This window comes from Phascolarctos cinereus, unplaced genomic scaffold (assembly GCF_003287225.1).
Source record: "Phascolarctos cinereus isolate Bilbo 61053 unplaced genomic scaffold, phaCin_HiC Scaffold_5;HRSCAF=322, whole genome shotgun sequence".
NCBI lineage: Eukaryota > Metazoa > Chordata > Mammalia > Diprotodontia > Phascolarctidae > Phascolarctos > Phascolarctos cinereus.
In genome coordinates, this window is record NW_027555958.1 from 246,654,019 (window position 1) to 246,668,715 (window position 14,697).

Below are 14,697 nucleotides of genomic sequence, written 5' to 3' on the forward strand. Positions count from 1 at the left end.
CATTGAAGATCTTTCTTTTATCACCCCATTTCTCTTCTGGAAAAGGAGTCTTGATCCCCCCAGATTTCTGCTCCAGTGAACCACTTGCTTCTATCTTTAGGACTGAGGCATCTCACTCTAACTCCTGGCTTGATCCCCATAAGGCCTGCCTATTCTGGGATACAGGGGGGTTCCATGTTCTAATTCCCATGAGTCTCTTGACTTATCTTGCTTCTGCTATTGGGAACCAGGTATACCTGGTTGTCTCTCTTAGTCCTAAATGGGATTGGGAAGGGGGGGAGGGGGAGAGAGAGAGAGAGAGACAGATTTTTGATGGGGTTGGACTAGGAATGGCCCTGATTTGAGCCTCTCTCTACCCCCCCTTGGGAGCTGCTGTCCCTGATGAGCAAAGTGTCAGAATTGGCCATGAACTGTAAATACCGGGGAAGCTGAGTCACAACTTGGGCAGATGGGTTTCCTTTGCTGGGCCCCTCCAACAAAGAGAAGGAGGTAAAGAAAGGGGATGTCACTCCTCCCCAACACTTACACAGTATAAGAGGGATGCCTCAGAACTACAGAGAAAATTTACATGAGGAAGGGCCAAAATGAGTGATCCAAGAATATTTCTAACTATGGTCTACCCAAATACTGAAAGAGACAGGATTCCCCCAGTGATTTGGGATTATTCTCCATCTCTGGTAAGCCAGGGGTAGGGAGTGAGGGGGATTGCTCCCCAACCCTGAGCTTTGGCAATAGGGTCCAATAAAGTCAAGAGCAGAGGGCACTACTTTTAGTCCCACTTAACAATCTTGCCTCTCCTTTCCAGTGGTTGACACTTTATCAAGAGCATCAGCTGTGGTAGAAAGCATATGCCAAGTCCCAAAGACCTCCTTGGATGTGGATGAGAGACAGTGGGCACCAGACTAGGTCGAGGAAGAAATTATTTTCTTGATCTTGGGGTAGGGTATATGGAGAAAGGAACAAAAAAGGTTGTCAAGTTAAGGGGTTGAAAACTAAGACAAAAATGTTGGTGCAATCTTGGGTGGTACTGAGAGTCATAGTTTCTAGGAATAAGTATAAGTCCCACTATACTCTGCCCTGGTGAGTCCCCATCTGTGGTCCTGTGTTCAGTTCTGGGAAAGATCTAGGCTAAATCTTCTCAGTTCCTTCAACATATCCTCATGTGACAGAAACTCAAGGTCTTTCATCATTTGGGCTGCTTTCCTCTGGACCTTGAGTTCATATGATAAGGATTAGTTGAAAGAATAGGGGATGTTTAACCTGGGAAAGAGAAGACATAGGGGAGACATGATATCTGGTTTCAAGTATTTGAAGTATTCGAGTATCTGACAGCATCTTTGGCTGTCATTGCCAACAGCTCTATTTAAGTTCTATGATTCTGTACGTCTGAATCCACCTCCCATTATAGGCCTGGCAGGAAGGGGTCCAGAGACCCAGGGACTAGTTTTTGCCAAAATAATCTCCTTTATTGCTTAGCACCATATTACACTGTTGTAGCTGTTTGACCATGTTTTTTGAATTGATAAAAGAGACATTTTTGAAGTCTCGATTTTCTCTCTCGGGTACCTCTCTTTATTTCATTTATTTATTTATTTATTTTGCCTAGGCAATGGGGTTAAGTGACTTGCCCAGTTAGTAAATGTTATGTGTCTGAGGCCAGATTTGAACTCAGGTCCATCCTCAATCCAGGGCCGGTGCTCTATCCACTGCACCACCTAGCTGTCCCAGGGGTACCTCTCTTTAGAGAGAGAGATGAGGAGCCCTTCTCTGCCTTCTTGTTTCTGCTGTCAGTCTCACCAAGGGAGACTTTGTGGGCAGGCCTGTGTACCACACTCACTTTCTCTTAAGGAATTAATGTTAGAAAGTGTAAATGGTCCTTTGCTGTTGCTTACAGGCTGCCCCAGACCTTCCCTCCCTTACTGCTCTAGTCCCCTTATTCCTTCAACTGCATGTACCTGAGGTCACAAGATACCCTAGTCTTTATCTCTGTATGACCTTTCTCTGTCCTTCCCCAACCCTTCTCTAGTTCAACCTAGAGAAAGTCTTCCTTTTTCTTCCTCTGTCTCCCACCTACCTTGGATTCTGCCTTCACTCTTTAGGTCTTTATTCCCCATAAACTATTCTTGTTTTCAGCTATAGTACTACCCAGCTCCTTAGCAAGCTCCCTCCTCTTCTCCTATCCTTTCCTTAGTTCTTAGTCCTAAATCTTAGCCATATTATTCCTCTTCCTTGGCCCTACAGCTTCTTTCTACCCTTTACTCAAGCCCTATCTTGTTCCTGGTCACCAATATTGGTCCTATATTTATTCAGCTCCTTGACTCATTATGTCAATACTCTTCGTTTCTGGTCTTATTCATTTCTATTCAGTCCTCTAGCCCTGGCCTGATTTCATTTTTAACCCTAGCTCTAACCTACTTTATAGCTTTAGCTCTGGCCCCTAGCTTCTTATTTGTTCTTGTCCCAAGCTATGCCCCAATCCCAAACCTGATCTTGTCCTCTCCTCCCCATCTCCAGTTAATAGTTCTGCTTCTCTTCTTAAATTTGTTTTGCCCTGTCCTTGGTCCTAACCAAGATGCTGGGCTCTAGAATAATCTTGGCTCTGTTTTTAAGCCTTGACATTTTCCCTGCCCTTACCTAGTCATTCGCCCTATCTCTTTAATAACCCCAGTTTTTGTATCTATTTATAACTACTTCCTTATCTTTAACCTTGGACCTCACCCTTGGTCCTGGCCCTAACTCTACATTAGTGCCTACCCTAGGCCGTGATCCTAAGTGGTCCCTAGCCTTTCCCTTGTCCTAGCCCTAACCATAACTCTCCATAGAGCACTGGCTCTGGCCCTGGAAAGAAAGGAAGGGAATAGTCATTTATTAAGTGCCTACTATGTGCCAGGCACTATGCTAAGCACTAATCCTATTCCTTCCCCCATCCCTAGCTAACTGTTTTTCTCTCTGCCTAATCCTAACCCTGGCTATGTCCCTAATGCTGATGTTGAGTTCTGTTCCTAATTTTGATCCTGGTTGTCATTTGCCTGGCACTTGGTATAGCCTTTGTACTGGCTAAATTTTATTCATATGGCTCAGGTGTTTGGTTTATGTGTTTGTTTCTGATGGGGAACAGTAGTAGTAATGTCCAGTTTGAGTTGGGTCTATATTGGTTCTTTTGTGAAGCCACCCTAACAACTTGCCTTCTTTCCCCATAGGCCCCTGAATGATATCTACCAGAGACTCCTTGGTCCCCAGCCTTGTCCTCTTGGTGCTGCTGGGGGTAGCAAGGGCTGGGCCCTTCCCTCCACGTTCCAATGGGACAGCCTCACGACTCCCACCCCGTCCAGGCGGGCGGACAGCAGGTCCTGGAGGTGGAGGATCATCCCCTAAGCTCTATGAACATACAGTGGAAGGAGGTGAAAAGCAGGTGGTATTCACACACAGAATCAACCTGCCTTCTTCAGCCAACTGTGGCTGCCCCCCAGGTGCTGAACCTCCTGCCCCAGCCTCTGAGGTGCAGGCCTTGAGAGTGAAGCTTGAAGCCCTAGAAGAGCTGGTGAAGGGTCTTAAAGAGCAATGCCACGGGGGGTGCTGCCCTGCTGCTGCCCAGGCCGTAACAGGTGAGTGGTCTCAGTGGGTGTCAAGTGAGGAGGACAGGGCATGCTAGTGAGAGGAGGGGCATTTGAAGAGTAGACAGGAGAAAAAACTGGCCATATAGGAGGAATCTCAGAGGAGCCAATGCAATCTGGAGAAGAAAGACTCATGTACCGATTTTCTTCTGTGACTTCTTATCTTTACAGGGCAGACAGATGTGCGGAGCCTATGTAGCCGGCATGGTGTGTTTGACCTGGGCCGCTGTGCCTGTTCTTGTGAGCCAGGCTGGACTGGTCCCACCTGCTCAGATCCCACAATCCATTCAACCACCTCCTCTTGCCCTGATGATTGCAACGACCAAGGTCGCTGTGTGGAGGGCCGTTGTGTCTGCTTCTCAGGCTATACTGGACCATCTTGCAGTTTGCCGGCCTGCCCAGGAGACTGCCGGGGCCGAGGCCGATGTGTCCAGGGTGTATGCATGTGCAGGGCTGGCTTCACTGGTGAAAACTGTGGGACCCGGACCTGCCCCAAGGGTTGTAGCCAAAGGGGCCAATGTGAGGATGGGAAGTGTATGTGTGATCCTGGGTACAGTGGAGAGGACTGTGGGATGAGAAGCTGCCCCCAGGACTGCAACCAAAGAGGCAGGTGTGAGGATGGAAAGTGTGTGTGTGACCCAGGGTACAGTGGAGAAGACTGTGGAGCGAAGAGTTGCCCCCGAGGCTGCAACCAGAGGGGCAAATGTGAGAATGGGAGATGTGTGTGTGATCCGGGATACAGTGGAGAAGACTGTGGAGATCGGAGCTGCCCCTGGGATTGTGGCGATGGAGGGCGCTGTGTGGGCGGGCGCTGTGTATGCTGGCCAGGGTACGCTGGAGAGGACTGTAGTACCCGGACTTGCCCTCGTGACTGCCATGGCCGAGGTTATTGTGAGGATGGGGAATGCATTTGTGAACCTGGGTACAGTGGAGATGACTGTGGGGTACGGAGCTGTCCCCAGAACTGCAACCAACGTGGGCACTGTGAAGACGGGCGCTGTGTGTGCTGGCCCGGCTACACCGGGGATGACTGTGGGAGCCGAGCCTGCCCTCGGGACTGCCGAGGCCGAGGTCGCTGTGAGAATGGGGCATGTGTCTGCAATGCTGGATACAGTGGTGTAGACTGTGGGGTTCGGAGCTGCCCAGGGGACTGCCTAGGCCGAGGACGTTGCGAGAATGGCCGTTGCATGTGCTGGTCTGGCTACACAGGCAAGGACTGTGGAACCCGAGCCTGCCCAGGGGACTGTCGAGGCAGGGGCAGGTGCCAGGATGGGCACTGTGTCTGTGAACCTGGCTACACGGGTGACGACTGCGGGATCCGTCGGTGCCCAGGTGACTGCAGAGGCCGAGGGCGGTGTGAGGACGGCGTGTGTGTATGTGACAGGGCTTATACTGGAGAAGACTGTGGGCAGAGGAGCTGCCCTGGAGACTGCCGCGGCCGGGGTCAGTGCCAGGATGGGTTCTGTGTGTGTGACGCTGGCTACACGGGAGAGGACTGTGGGATAAGAAGCTGTCCCCGGGACTGCAGCCACCAAGGTGTCTGCCATGATGGGGTGTGTGACTGTTGGGAGGGCTACACAGGAGAAGACTGCAGCCTGCGGACCTGCCCGGGGAACTGCAACCGTCGGGGCCGATGTGAAAATGGCCACTGCGTGTGCACCGCTGGCTACACGGGCCCCTCCTGCGGTACCCGCACCTGCCCTGGGGACTGCCGGGGCAGAGGCCGGTGCGTGCAGGGAGTCTGTGTGTGTCAGGAAGGCTACAGCGGAGAGGACTGTGGCCGCGAGGAGCCGGTGGCCGGAAGCTGCCCCGGGGGCTGCGGACCACGGGAGCTCTGCCGAGCTGGCCAATGTGTGTGCGTCGAGGGTTTCGAAGGTCCTGACTGTGCCACGAGGACTTGTCCCGGGGCCTGCCGGGGTCGTGGGTTGTGCCAGGAGGGGAGCTGCGTATGCCAAGACGGCTATGCCGGAGAGGACTGTGGGGAGGGTGAGTCCAGGGGCCCCAAACGCTAGGGGCTAGAGGGGGGAGGGGAGGAGGAGGGCGTGTCTGGGTCCTCAGAGAAGAAAAGGGAGTTGATGGGGGAAGCCAGGGCTGTAGAACACTGCTTGGGAGGACCTAGGGAGGAATCACATCCCCAAATGCCAAAAGCCTCTTAAGAGCCTGCATATTGGAGGGAAGAAAGACAGGAGAGGGTGAGATAAAAGGAGCCAACAGAGAAAGTAGGAAGCCAGGGCAACAGAAGGGGCTGAAAATCTGGAGCTGGCAGATTCTGCTCTCCTGGGAGCCTACCTCATAGAATCTATTCTCCTTTTTCTCCTTCTCATCCTACAATCAATATTGTTATTGCTATTATAGCTGATGTTTACATATCACTTAACAGTGTGCAACATACTTTACATACATTATCTCACTGGATCCTCACAATAACCCTGTGATGTACCACAGGTATTCTTATCCCCATTTTAAAGATGAAAAAACTGAGACTCAGACAGGCTGAGCAACTTGCTTAAAGCCACCTTGCTCTTAAGTGTCAGAAATGATATTCAATCCTAGGTCTTTCCTGACTCCACGCTCAGCTGGACAGCAAAGTGGATAGAGAACCTTGGATCTGGAGTCAGGAAGACCTGAATTCTGCCTCAGACCTACCTCAGACAATTATCTGTGTGATCCCGCGCAAGTCATTTAACCTCATCCTGCCTCGGTTTCCTTATCTGTAAAATAGGGATGATAATAATATCTCCTACTTCCCAGAGTTGTTGTAAGGATAAAATGAGATATCTGTAAAGTGCTTTAAAAACCTTAAAGTATTATATAAATGCTAGCTGTTCTTATTGCTGTTCTCGCTGCCCTAATGCTTCAAAATCATTTGAAGTCACGTCAGAGGAGTTAAGGAGATGGCATAGGGTCCCAGAACTGTGAAGTGCTTCAGTCTGAGTGGGACCCTAGTTCCTAGGCAGAGCCTTAGCAAGGATCTCGTCCTCACTCAATCACTTCCATCCAACTAGGAGGGAAGGGTAAGAACACTCACATCCATGGAGAAAAGTAGGAGCTGGGCTTGGGACAACTGAAGATTAGAGAATAGGTCCCTCAGGTCCTACTCTAACTTGAGCCACTTATCCTATCCTTGCCCTAGAAGCAAGGACAGGCATTTTTTCTCCTTAGCTTCAGGGTCTAACACTATCCCCGCCCCTTTTTGTCCTGCTCATGGATTCCATAAGGATGGGTAGAGTTCTAAGGAGAAGGGACATAGGGGGAATAATGGTTAATTCTCTCCTATTCTTCCAAGCAGAGATACCTCCGATAGCCGGGATGAGGATGCATTTGTTGGAAGAAACAACTGTACGGACTGAGTGGACTAGGGCCTCAGGACCTGTGGATGCCTATGAAATTCGATTCACCCCTACAGTAAGAAACATAAAGCGCGTGGGTTTGGGATGGATGGGAGAGGGAGGGAAGCCACATTTAGAGAAGATATCAGCTCTTCTAAAGCATTACCATTATTTGGTCCCAAGCCCTTATTCTTTTCCACCTGGATTTTATTTCTGGTAGTTAGAGAATCCTAGAGTTTAGGTTTGGAAAGGTTCTTGGTAATCATCTCCCTGCAACAGAATCCTGACAATAATTTATTATCTGGTTGAATACCCCTAGTAACGGGGAACTCAGTAACCTCTTGAGGCTACTCATTCCATTGTTGGGAAGCCTCAATTATTAGAACAGGAAAGGGAAGGAAATAAGCATGTATATAGGACTTACTTTGTGCCACTATTTAATTATGTCATTTGATCCTTACAACAACCCTGGGAGGCAGGTGGTGTTATTATCCCCATTTTACAATTGAGGAAACTGAGGCAGAGGTTAAATGGCTTGCCAGGGGGTCACACAACTCATATCTGAGATTCAGTTTGAACTTCGGTCTTCCTGACTCCCAGTCCAGTGCTTTTATCCTCTGCTCCAGGATGTTCTTTCATCTTTCACCTGGGATAAAATTTTTGTCTTTTTAACTCTACCCATTGGTCATAACTGTGCCTCTGTTCCATCTTACAACTTGGTTCTGTCATCTCTAGTACTGGCTATTCCGTCAAGCTTTGTGTGTTTAGATAAAGCTTGCCATCTGTTTTTGCCCAAGACATTGACAAAAAAGCTGAAGGTGACAGATCCTTGAAACATTCCACTAGAGGTGGTCCTTCCGGGCTGACATTCCTTGGGTATGGCTGTTCTACCAGCTATGGATACTCCATATTTCAATCACCAGACCTGTACGTTACTATCTTATTCACAAGGATATCACGGGTGACTTTAGCAGGTGTTTTCCTGATGTGTAGGTGAATCATGTCAATGTCATCAAATTCTTTTTGAGTATCTACTATATGTAAAGCACTGTGCTATATCCTGGGAGTGTAAGGGGAGCTGAATGTGATCCTACCCCTGAGGAGCTTATATCTCTAGATAAAGAAGTAGGTATACAAGAAAAAATAAATAACAATACAAGTTGAATATCAGTGAATGATTCTGTAGTACATGAGAAATGCTACAGAAATTCAGAGGAGACAGACCTCTGTTTCCTTCTTTGTAAGGTGCCAGCTCTGAAATTCTACATGTTCCAGGGTGTGACCATTGAGGGCTGAGGCAGCTGGGCTCACGGACAAGGCAGCACTTGAATAGGGCCTTGAAAGTAGGACACCATACTCTACAGTTGTGGGATTAATAGTAATAGCTAATCTTTACATGGCACTTTACATATGTTGTTTTTTTAATCCTCAAACAGCCCCATGAGACAGATGTTATCTCTGCTTTGCAGATGGGGAAACCTCAGAGATGTTAAGTAACTTTCCCAGGGTCACACAATTAAAAAGTGTCTGAGGTAGGACTCAAACCCAAGTCTTCCTGACTTTACAGTTCAGTGTTTTACCCATTCTGCCATGCTGCCTCTTTACCCACTACTTCTTGGGACTGTCAGGGTGACAGACATTCTTGGAGGATGTCCTTAAGAATCAGGGCAGAGTGCCATGGAACAGGAAACTGAACTGATTCTTTTCCTCCCACCAGCCACTTTTCTCTTCCTAATTTTTTTTAAAAATTGGAACCAAAATCCCCAACTCTGCTTACCAGTAAATATCATGCCAAAATTTGCTAGATTCCTCATCCTACCTTCTGTAGTTAAGTGGAGTTGAGATTTAAGCCAACAGGAAAAGCAGGGATGACTTTGGGTAGTAGGATAAAGGTGCTCCCTACCTTGACCATGTGCTGGCCCTCTCTTTCCTACAGACAGAGGGATTAGGCCACCCTTTCTCTGCTCGGGTCCCCAGCTCGGCTTTAGCCTATGACCAGAGGGGGCTGTCCCCAGGCCAGGAGTACGAGGTCACCGTCCGTGCCCTACGAGGTTCTAACTGGGGACCTCCTACCTCCCAGACCATCACCACCAGTGAGAGCTGGGGGATTGGGGTGGGGGAGATGGAGCTGAAATGGGGAGGGCACAACTGGGGAGCATGCCATCCAAGAAGGAAGTGGGAATGATGGAGTGGAGGGAAGGAGCAGAATGACTGAATTCTTGAAAGTTGGGGGCTGAGGGAACTTAGAGTCTTTCTGCTTCCAAATACCTGACCCTCCTTCCTCCATTCTCTTCTGGGGCCCTCTAGTGATCGATGGCCCCCAGGATCTTCGGGTCACAGCTGTGACTCCCACTACTATGGAGCTAAGCTGGCTACGTCCACAAGCTGAAGTGGACCGCTTTGTGGTGTCCTATGTCAGTGCTGGCAACCAGCGGGTACGGCTGGATGTGGCACCCGAGGAAGACAGAACCCTGCTGACTGGGCTAATGCCTGGTGTGGAGTATGTGGTGACCGTCACTGCTGAGAGGGGCCGAGCTGTCAGCTACCCAGCCTCTGTCAGGGCCAATACAGGTACCATCTGGCCAAGTGAATGTGAGAGGGTCAAGGGAGAGAGGGAATCACATTTAGGTCATAGAATCATAACTTTAGAGACCATAAGTCCAGTTAGATTTTATAGATGAAGAAACTATGGCCCAGAAAAGGAATAATTTTCCCAGGGGACACACAATGAGTAAACATCTGAGGAAGGATTTGAACCTGACTCCAAGTCTAGCACGGCTAAGCCACATTGCCTTTCATGTGCTTTTTCACTGCCTAATTTCTTTCAGACCCCATTAAACAATCAATCATCATGCATTTATTAAGTACTTATTATGTGCCAGGCCCTGTGCTGAGCACTGGAGCTACAAATTCATCTATGAAATAGCTCCTGCTCTCAAAAAGCTTATATTCTATCTATGAATCAATCACTGGCTCATTTGTATAGCAAGATAAGAGGGAAAGCAGAGGCAACAAGAGGGATATTAATTAGACTTCAGGAAAAATTGACTACTGGTGAAGTCTCTAGGGAGGTGCGGGAGCAGAAGTATAGGTCTCACCTTCTCTGGGTAGCCTGGTTTAGGTGTAGTCCTTTTGAGAGGCAGGGAAAGGTCCAGCAAAACCCTAGGTTTTGTACGAGATGGATTTGTCACAGAGGTTAGAATTTGGATTGGGTAGGGGCTGAAATCAGGTCAGTCAGGGTTAGAAGTCAGTGATTGGTTAGTTTTAAGAGAGGGGAGACCTCTGACCCCACCCCGGTTAGGAAGCAAATTGGTGGGGGAGGTGATATGGGCAGGGGTGGGGACATGGTGTCTCTTAACAGATCCCTGGATCTTCTTTCTTTTTCTTCCCCTTTGGCAGGTGGGAAGCCCGCCTCATTGTGGCTCTCAATTTCTTCTTCCTTTGGAATCTCTTCCTAATCTGTTTTCACCCCCTCTCCCTCCTCCAGACTCAAGGATCTATCCACTGACTTCTTTTCTTTCTAGGGGTCATCAGATTATGGGGTGGGGGTGGGAGGTGGGGGGGGTGTGAAATGAAAAGGACTCTGGGAACAATAACATTTCTTTCTTTCCTTTATCATTCCAGGTGGGGCACGGGCTGAGGGAGGACAGGCCTCTCAACCCTAATGGCAAGGGTTGAGAAGGGAGGGACTTGAGAGTTTATTGGTTGGGAGACCTGGGGGGTGGGGGCAACCCACTGATTCATTCTTTCCCCCCTCCTTTTTTGCCCCCTGGCAGCACCAGCCCACCACAATTACCGAGACACCCGTCCCCCAGCCCCACCCCCTCGATCCCCACCCCGACCCCAACCCCGACCAGGTTCCCGACCAGGTTCCCGACTGGACCCCCGGCCACCTCGGCCTGTGGAAGAGGAAGATCCAAAGCCCAGGGAGGTGCCCTTGGGGCTACCCCCACCACGGTTCTTGCGGAACCTCACATCAAAGCTAGGTCCTTCTTGGGGTTCCGTGCAGGATGTGGAGCGATACCTGCGGGCCTCTGGCTACCCCCTCCGTGGCAACCAGACCTACACCTCAGTGGCCCGCTCCATCTATACCTATCTGCAACGCCGGGCAACGGGGCTCCCTGCTCCCCCATCATCACTGTCCCACAAGCCCCGGCCCAATGCCAATCTGGACCCAGATACCAGGAAACCGAACTCTGCCAGAGTCATCCATGGCCATAACCCTGAAGGTGTGGACCAGGTGGAAGGGAGGCACTACCCCCTCCTCCCCTCATTACATCCTGGCCCTTCCCCTCGCCACCCCAAACCTGAAGTGCTGGGCAGCTCAGCTGACGGGGCCTTGCTGGTCTCCCTGGATGGTCTCCGTGGCCAGTTTGAGCAGGTGGTGCTGCGATGGCAGCCCCTCTCTCCTATGGAAGGGCCCAGTGGGGAACTCGCAGTACCAGGGGCAACGCGCACGGCCCGCTTGCCTGGCCTGAGGCCTGGTACTACCTACCATGTGGAGGTCCATGGGGTCCAGGATGGGCAGGCCTCCAAGTCCTACGCCTTCATCACCACTACAGGTAGTGTGTGTTGTCTGCCTTGGGGACCTCCCCCTCCATCCACATATCTTGCCTTTTCAACCCAGAAGTTGCTTACCCAGCAGTGCAGATCTTTCTCCTCTAACTGTAAAATGCCTACACACCCGTGAAATGTGCATTGGCCGTGCCCAAGTTTACCAGTTGCCCCTCAAATCACTCCCTACTCCCTTCTCCTTCTTTCTGTATCACACCAGGTTCAGCGATACCAGAATCTCCTTACAACAAACATACCCTCCCCCCCAAACCGTCCTCCAGTAGGCAAAGGCTCCAGCAGGGCCCAGACACAGGCCTGTGGTAAAAAAACAAAAACAAAAACACAAGGTCTAGGCAATTTCACGTGGTTGAGGTGGCTGCCAGTTTTCATGCAAGTCCTGCAGCACCCTGTTCTGATTTTTAGGGGAGTGTGGCCAGCAGACTTTGAGAACAGGGACGATGGTGTGCAGACACCCTGGGAAGGATGAGCCAAGGAAGGGGGAGCCTTTCAGGTCCATCTCTGGTTGTAACTTGTCTGCAAGATTGGTCTGAACCAAAAGAGGGAAATCGAGACCACTGGAAGAGATTAGCCTTGATTGGGGTGGCATTGAAACTACTGTTTTTTCTTCATCTGCCTATCCCAGGCTGGCTGGTCTGCCCTCCTCTCACCTTTCTCTCCCACAGGCAATACCTGGGGCCTGGAGGAGGGAGCTGTGGCAGCTATGAGGAGTAGGGTGGAACTCTTCTTTCCCCACAGGGCACAGATGTCACCTAGTCCTGGATGGAACATTTCCCACCAACCCCTTCTTGCTCTCCTTCTCTCCTGCATCCTCCGCTAACACCACCATCTCCTCCTTTCTTCCAGGCTTCTCACTGCAGCACTAATGGAGGCCAGGATCCCCCCTACGCACAGTTGGGAGGGGTCTGAGGGGATATGGGGGTCTTTGAAGGGCCAGATTCCACGGGGTACCTGGGGGTGAGGTGGATAAGGCTGATTTCTGGGTCCTCTGGGAAGATAGGAGGGACATTTTGGGGGGGAATGAAGGTTGCACAAGAGCCTCTTAGGAGAATGGGGGATACCATTTATTCTACAAGTATGTATTCAGCACCTACTATGCACTTGGTGGTATTCTCACCTCTTGGGACTCTGAAGGACCTGGACATCTTGTGGGAACAAAGGGGAAGTAGGGGAATCTGGGTTATAATTAAGGAAACCAGGGAACAGGCACAAGTCTCTGGGTAAATAAGGGTCTTTTCAGAGGAGGGCAACTTAGATGAGGCATGATGCTCAGGAAAATGGAGGCCAAAGGACTCAGGTTCATTTTCTAGTATTTACTCTTATCATCTCTTTATCTTTCTCTCTTTCTCTCCCCTCCTCTTCATTAATCCTCCCTAGGCCCCTTTGGTGCCACAGATGAGACTCCTGTTTTAGGGCTGACCCCACCGCCAACAACCCAGGGGGCTCAGGCGCCTATCCTGCAGCGCCCAGGTGAGTTGGTAGAGTTCAAGGTGATAGGCACCGATGGAGCAGGTGAGCTCGCTGTGTCCTGGAGAGCCCAGCCTAACACCTTTGCCCAATCCTTGCTTCATCTGCTGGTGCCTGAATGGCCCAGGCCCCACAAGAAACAGCTGCTTGGGAAAGGTTCAGCAGGGCCAATTGCCAGTTCCACTCCCCACCGTGGGGTCCTCCCTGAAGGGTAGCCCACTGCTCCCCTCATTCACCAAGGCATTCTAGGTACAAGTTGCCCAGAGAGCCAAGAAGTGGGACTGCCCCTCAGACAGAGCCTCAGAGGAGGGGTGGAAATCTCAGCACAGTGGGGAATGATGGACAAGGGAGTAAAGAGACAGAAAGAAGGGGGCACAGTAGGGCTGATGTCAGGAGAAAGAAATGAGAGAGTCAGAGATGGTACATGAAAAGTGAGAGCTGGGTGATGGTCTAAAGGACAAAAAGGAAGAAGATGGTAATTGGGTATACAGGAAAGAGCCCTGGTTGAACTCAGAGGATCTGAGTTCAAATTCTGATTCTCTTACATCCTTGAGCAAGTTACTCAATCTCTTCAGACCTCAGCTCCCTTATCTATAAAATGATGGTTTGGACTAAGAGATCTTTTTTTTTTTAAACATATTTTCACATTAGTCATGTTGTAAGGAAGAATTAGAACCAATAGAAGGAACGACAAGAAAGAGGAAACAAAACAAAACAAAAGGGAAAAAAAGAACATATAGCATGCCTCGATCTGCATTCAAACTCCATAGTTCTTTCTTTGGATGTGGATAGCATTTTCCATCATGCGACTTTGTTAGAAATTAGCTGAGAAGGGTAGTCACCATAAATCGTGGCTGTTACTGTGTACAACGTTCTCTGGACTAGAAAATCTTAGAGATTCATTCGAGTTCTAAATCCTCTGACTGAAGGATTGGAGAGACTGAAAAATAATGAGAGAGAGAATACACAGACAGAAGGGAGAGGGAGAGCAGAACTGAAGGACAGAAGACAGGAAGGACTGGGTGGTTCTTCCACACAGGATAGAGAAGAAAAGAGTATAAGAGAGATGTACCAGGGAAGCTGAGTGACAGAGGTCAGAGAGGAGAAAAGGAACTGAAAGGCAGAGAATGGGAAAGAGCAAGATGAAGGTGAATAGAGAGGGGGAAAAGAAAACAAGTACTAGGGAAACAGGAAAGGAAAACTGAGTGACAGAGGCTGATGAATTGAGGCCTTGAGAGAAGAAGGGGGTAGAAATTTGGAGATTCGTGACTCTAGGTTGGAGGCCTCATACTTTTAAGTTCCTTCCCCTATTTCCTTTCCTATACTCTCCACCTGGTCTGATCCTGCCCCCAAGAAACTCTTGCAAGGAGTGGGAGAGGAGAGGCCTCTGTGGGGCTCAAGCCCCAGTGATGCCCTCCACTTCACTCCCTCCAACCGTTCCCCACATTCCCCACTACCCCTACACTAAGGCTTCCAGCACTGGGCGGGCTTCAGGCAGTGGAACTAGCTCCGAGAGAGCTGGGCCTGCAGTGGACAGCACCGCGAGGTCATTTCAACGAGTTCCTGCTGAGGGTGGAACCCTTTCATGGGTGGGGAGGGATGCCCCAGGAGGTGGCGGTGCCAGGGGACCTGCGGGTAGCCAGGCTGTCAGGGCTTCGGCCCCACACCCCCTACACAGTCATCCTCTATGGGGTGTGGGGTGGCCTGCTCTCCCC

At 50.0% G+C, this 14,697-nt stretch overlaps 1 protein-coding gene across 2 annotated transcripts in view; it reads left to right on the forward strand.

Moving 5' to 3' along the window:
* Positions 1-14,697, forward strand: part of TNXB (tenascin XB) — a 66,837-nt gene that overhangs the window by 1,459 nt on the left and 50,681 nt on the right. The window contains exons 2-8 of one of the 2 annotated variants that reach the window (XM_078155458.1): positions 3,201-3,605; positions 3,786-5,600; positions 6,904-7,019; positions 8,880-9,036; positions 9,251-9,514; positions 10,720-11,505; positions 12,893-12,985. In XM_078155458.1, coding sequence (XP_078011584.1) covers positions 3,209-3,605; positions 3,786-5,600; positions 6,904-7,019; positions 8,880-9,036; positions 9,251-9,514; positions 10,720-11,505; positions 12,893-12,985 — 3,628 coding nt within the window. In that variant the 5' untranslated portion in view covers positions 3,201-3,208. The remainder of the gene's footprint in view (positions 1-3,200; positions 3,606-3,785; positions 5,601-6,903; positions 7,020-8,879; positions 9,037-9,250; positions 9,515-10,719; positions 11,506-12,892; positions 12,986-14,697) is intronic. The other variant, XM_078155459.1, reaches the window with a different exon arrangement.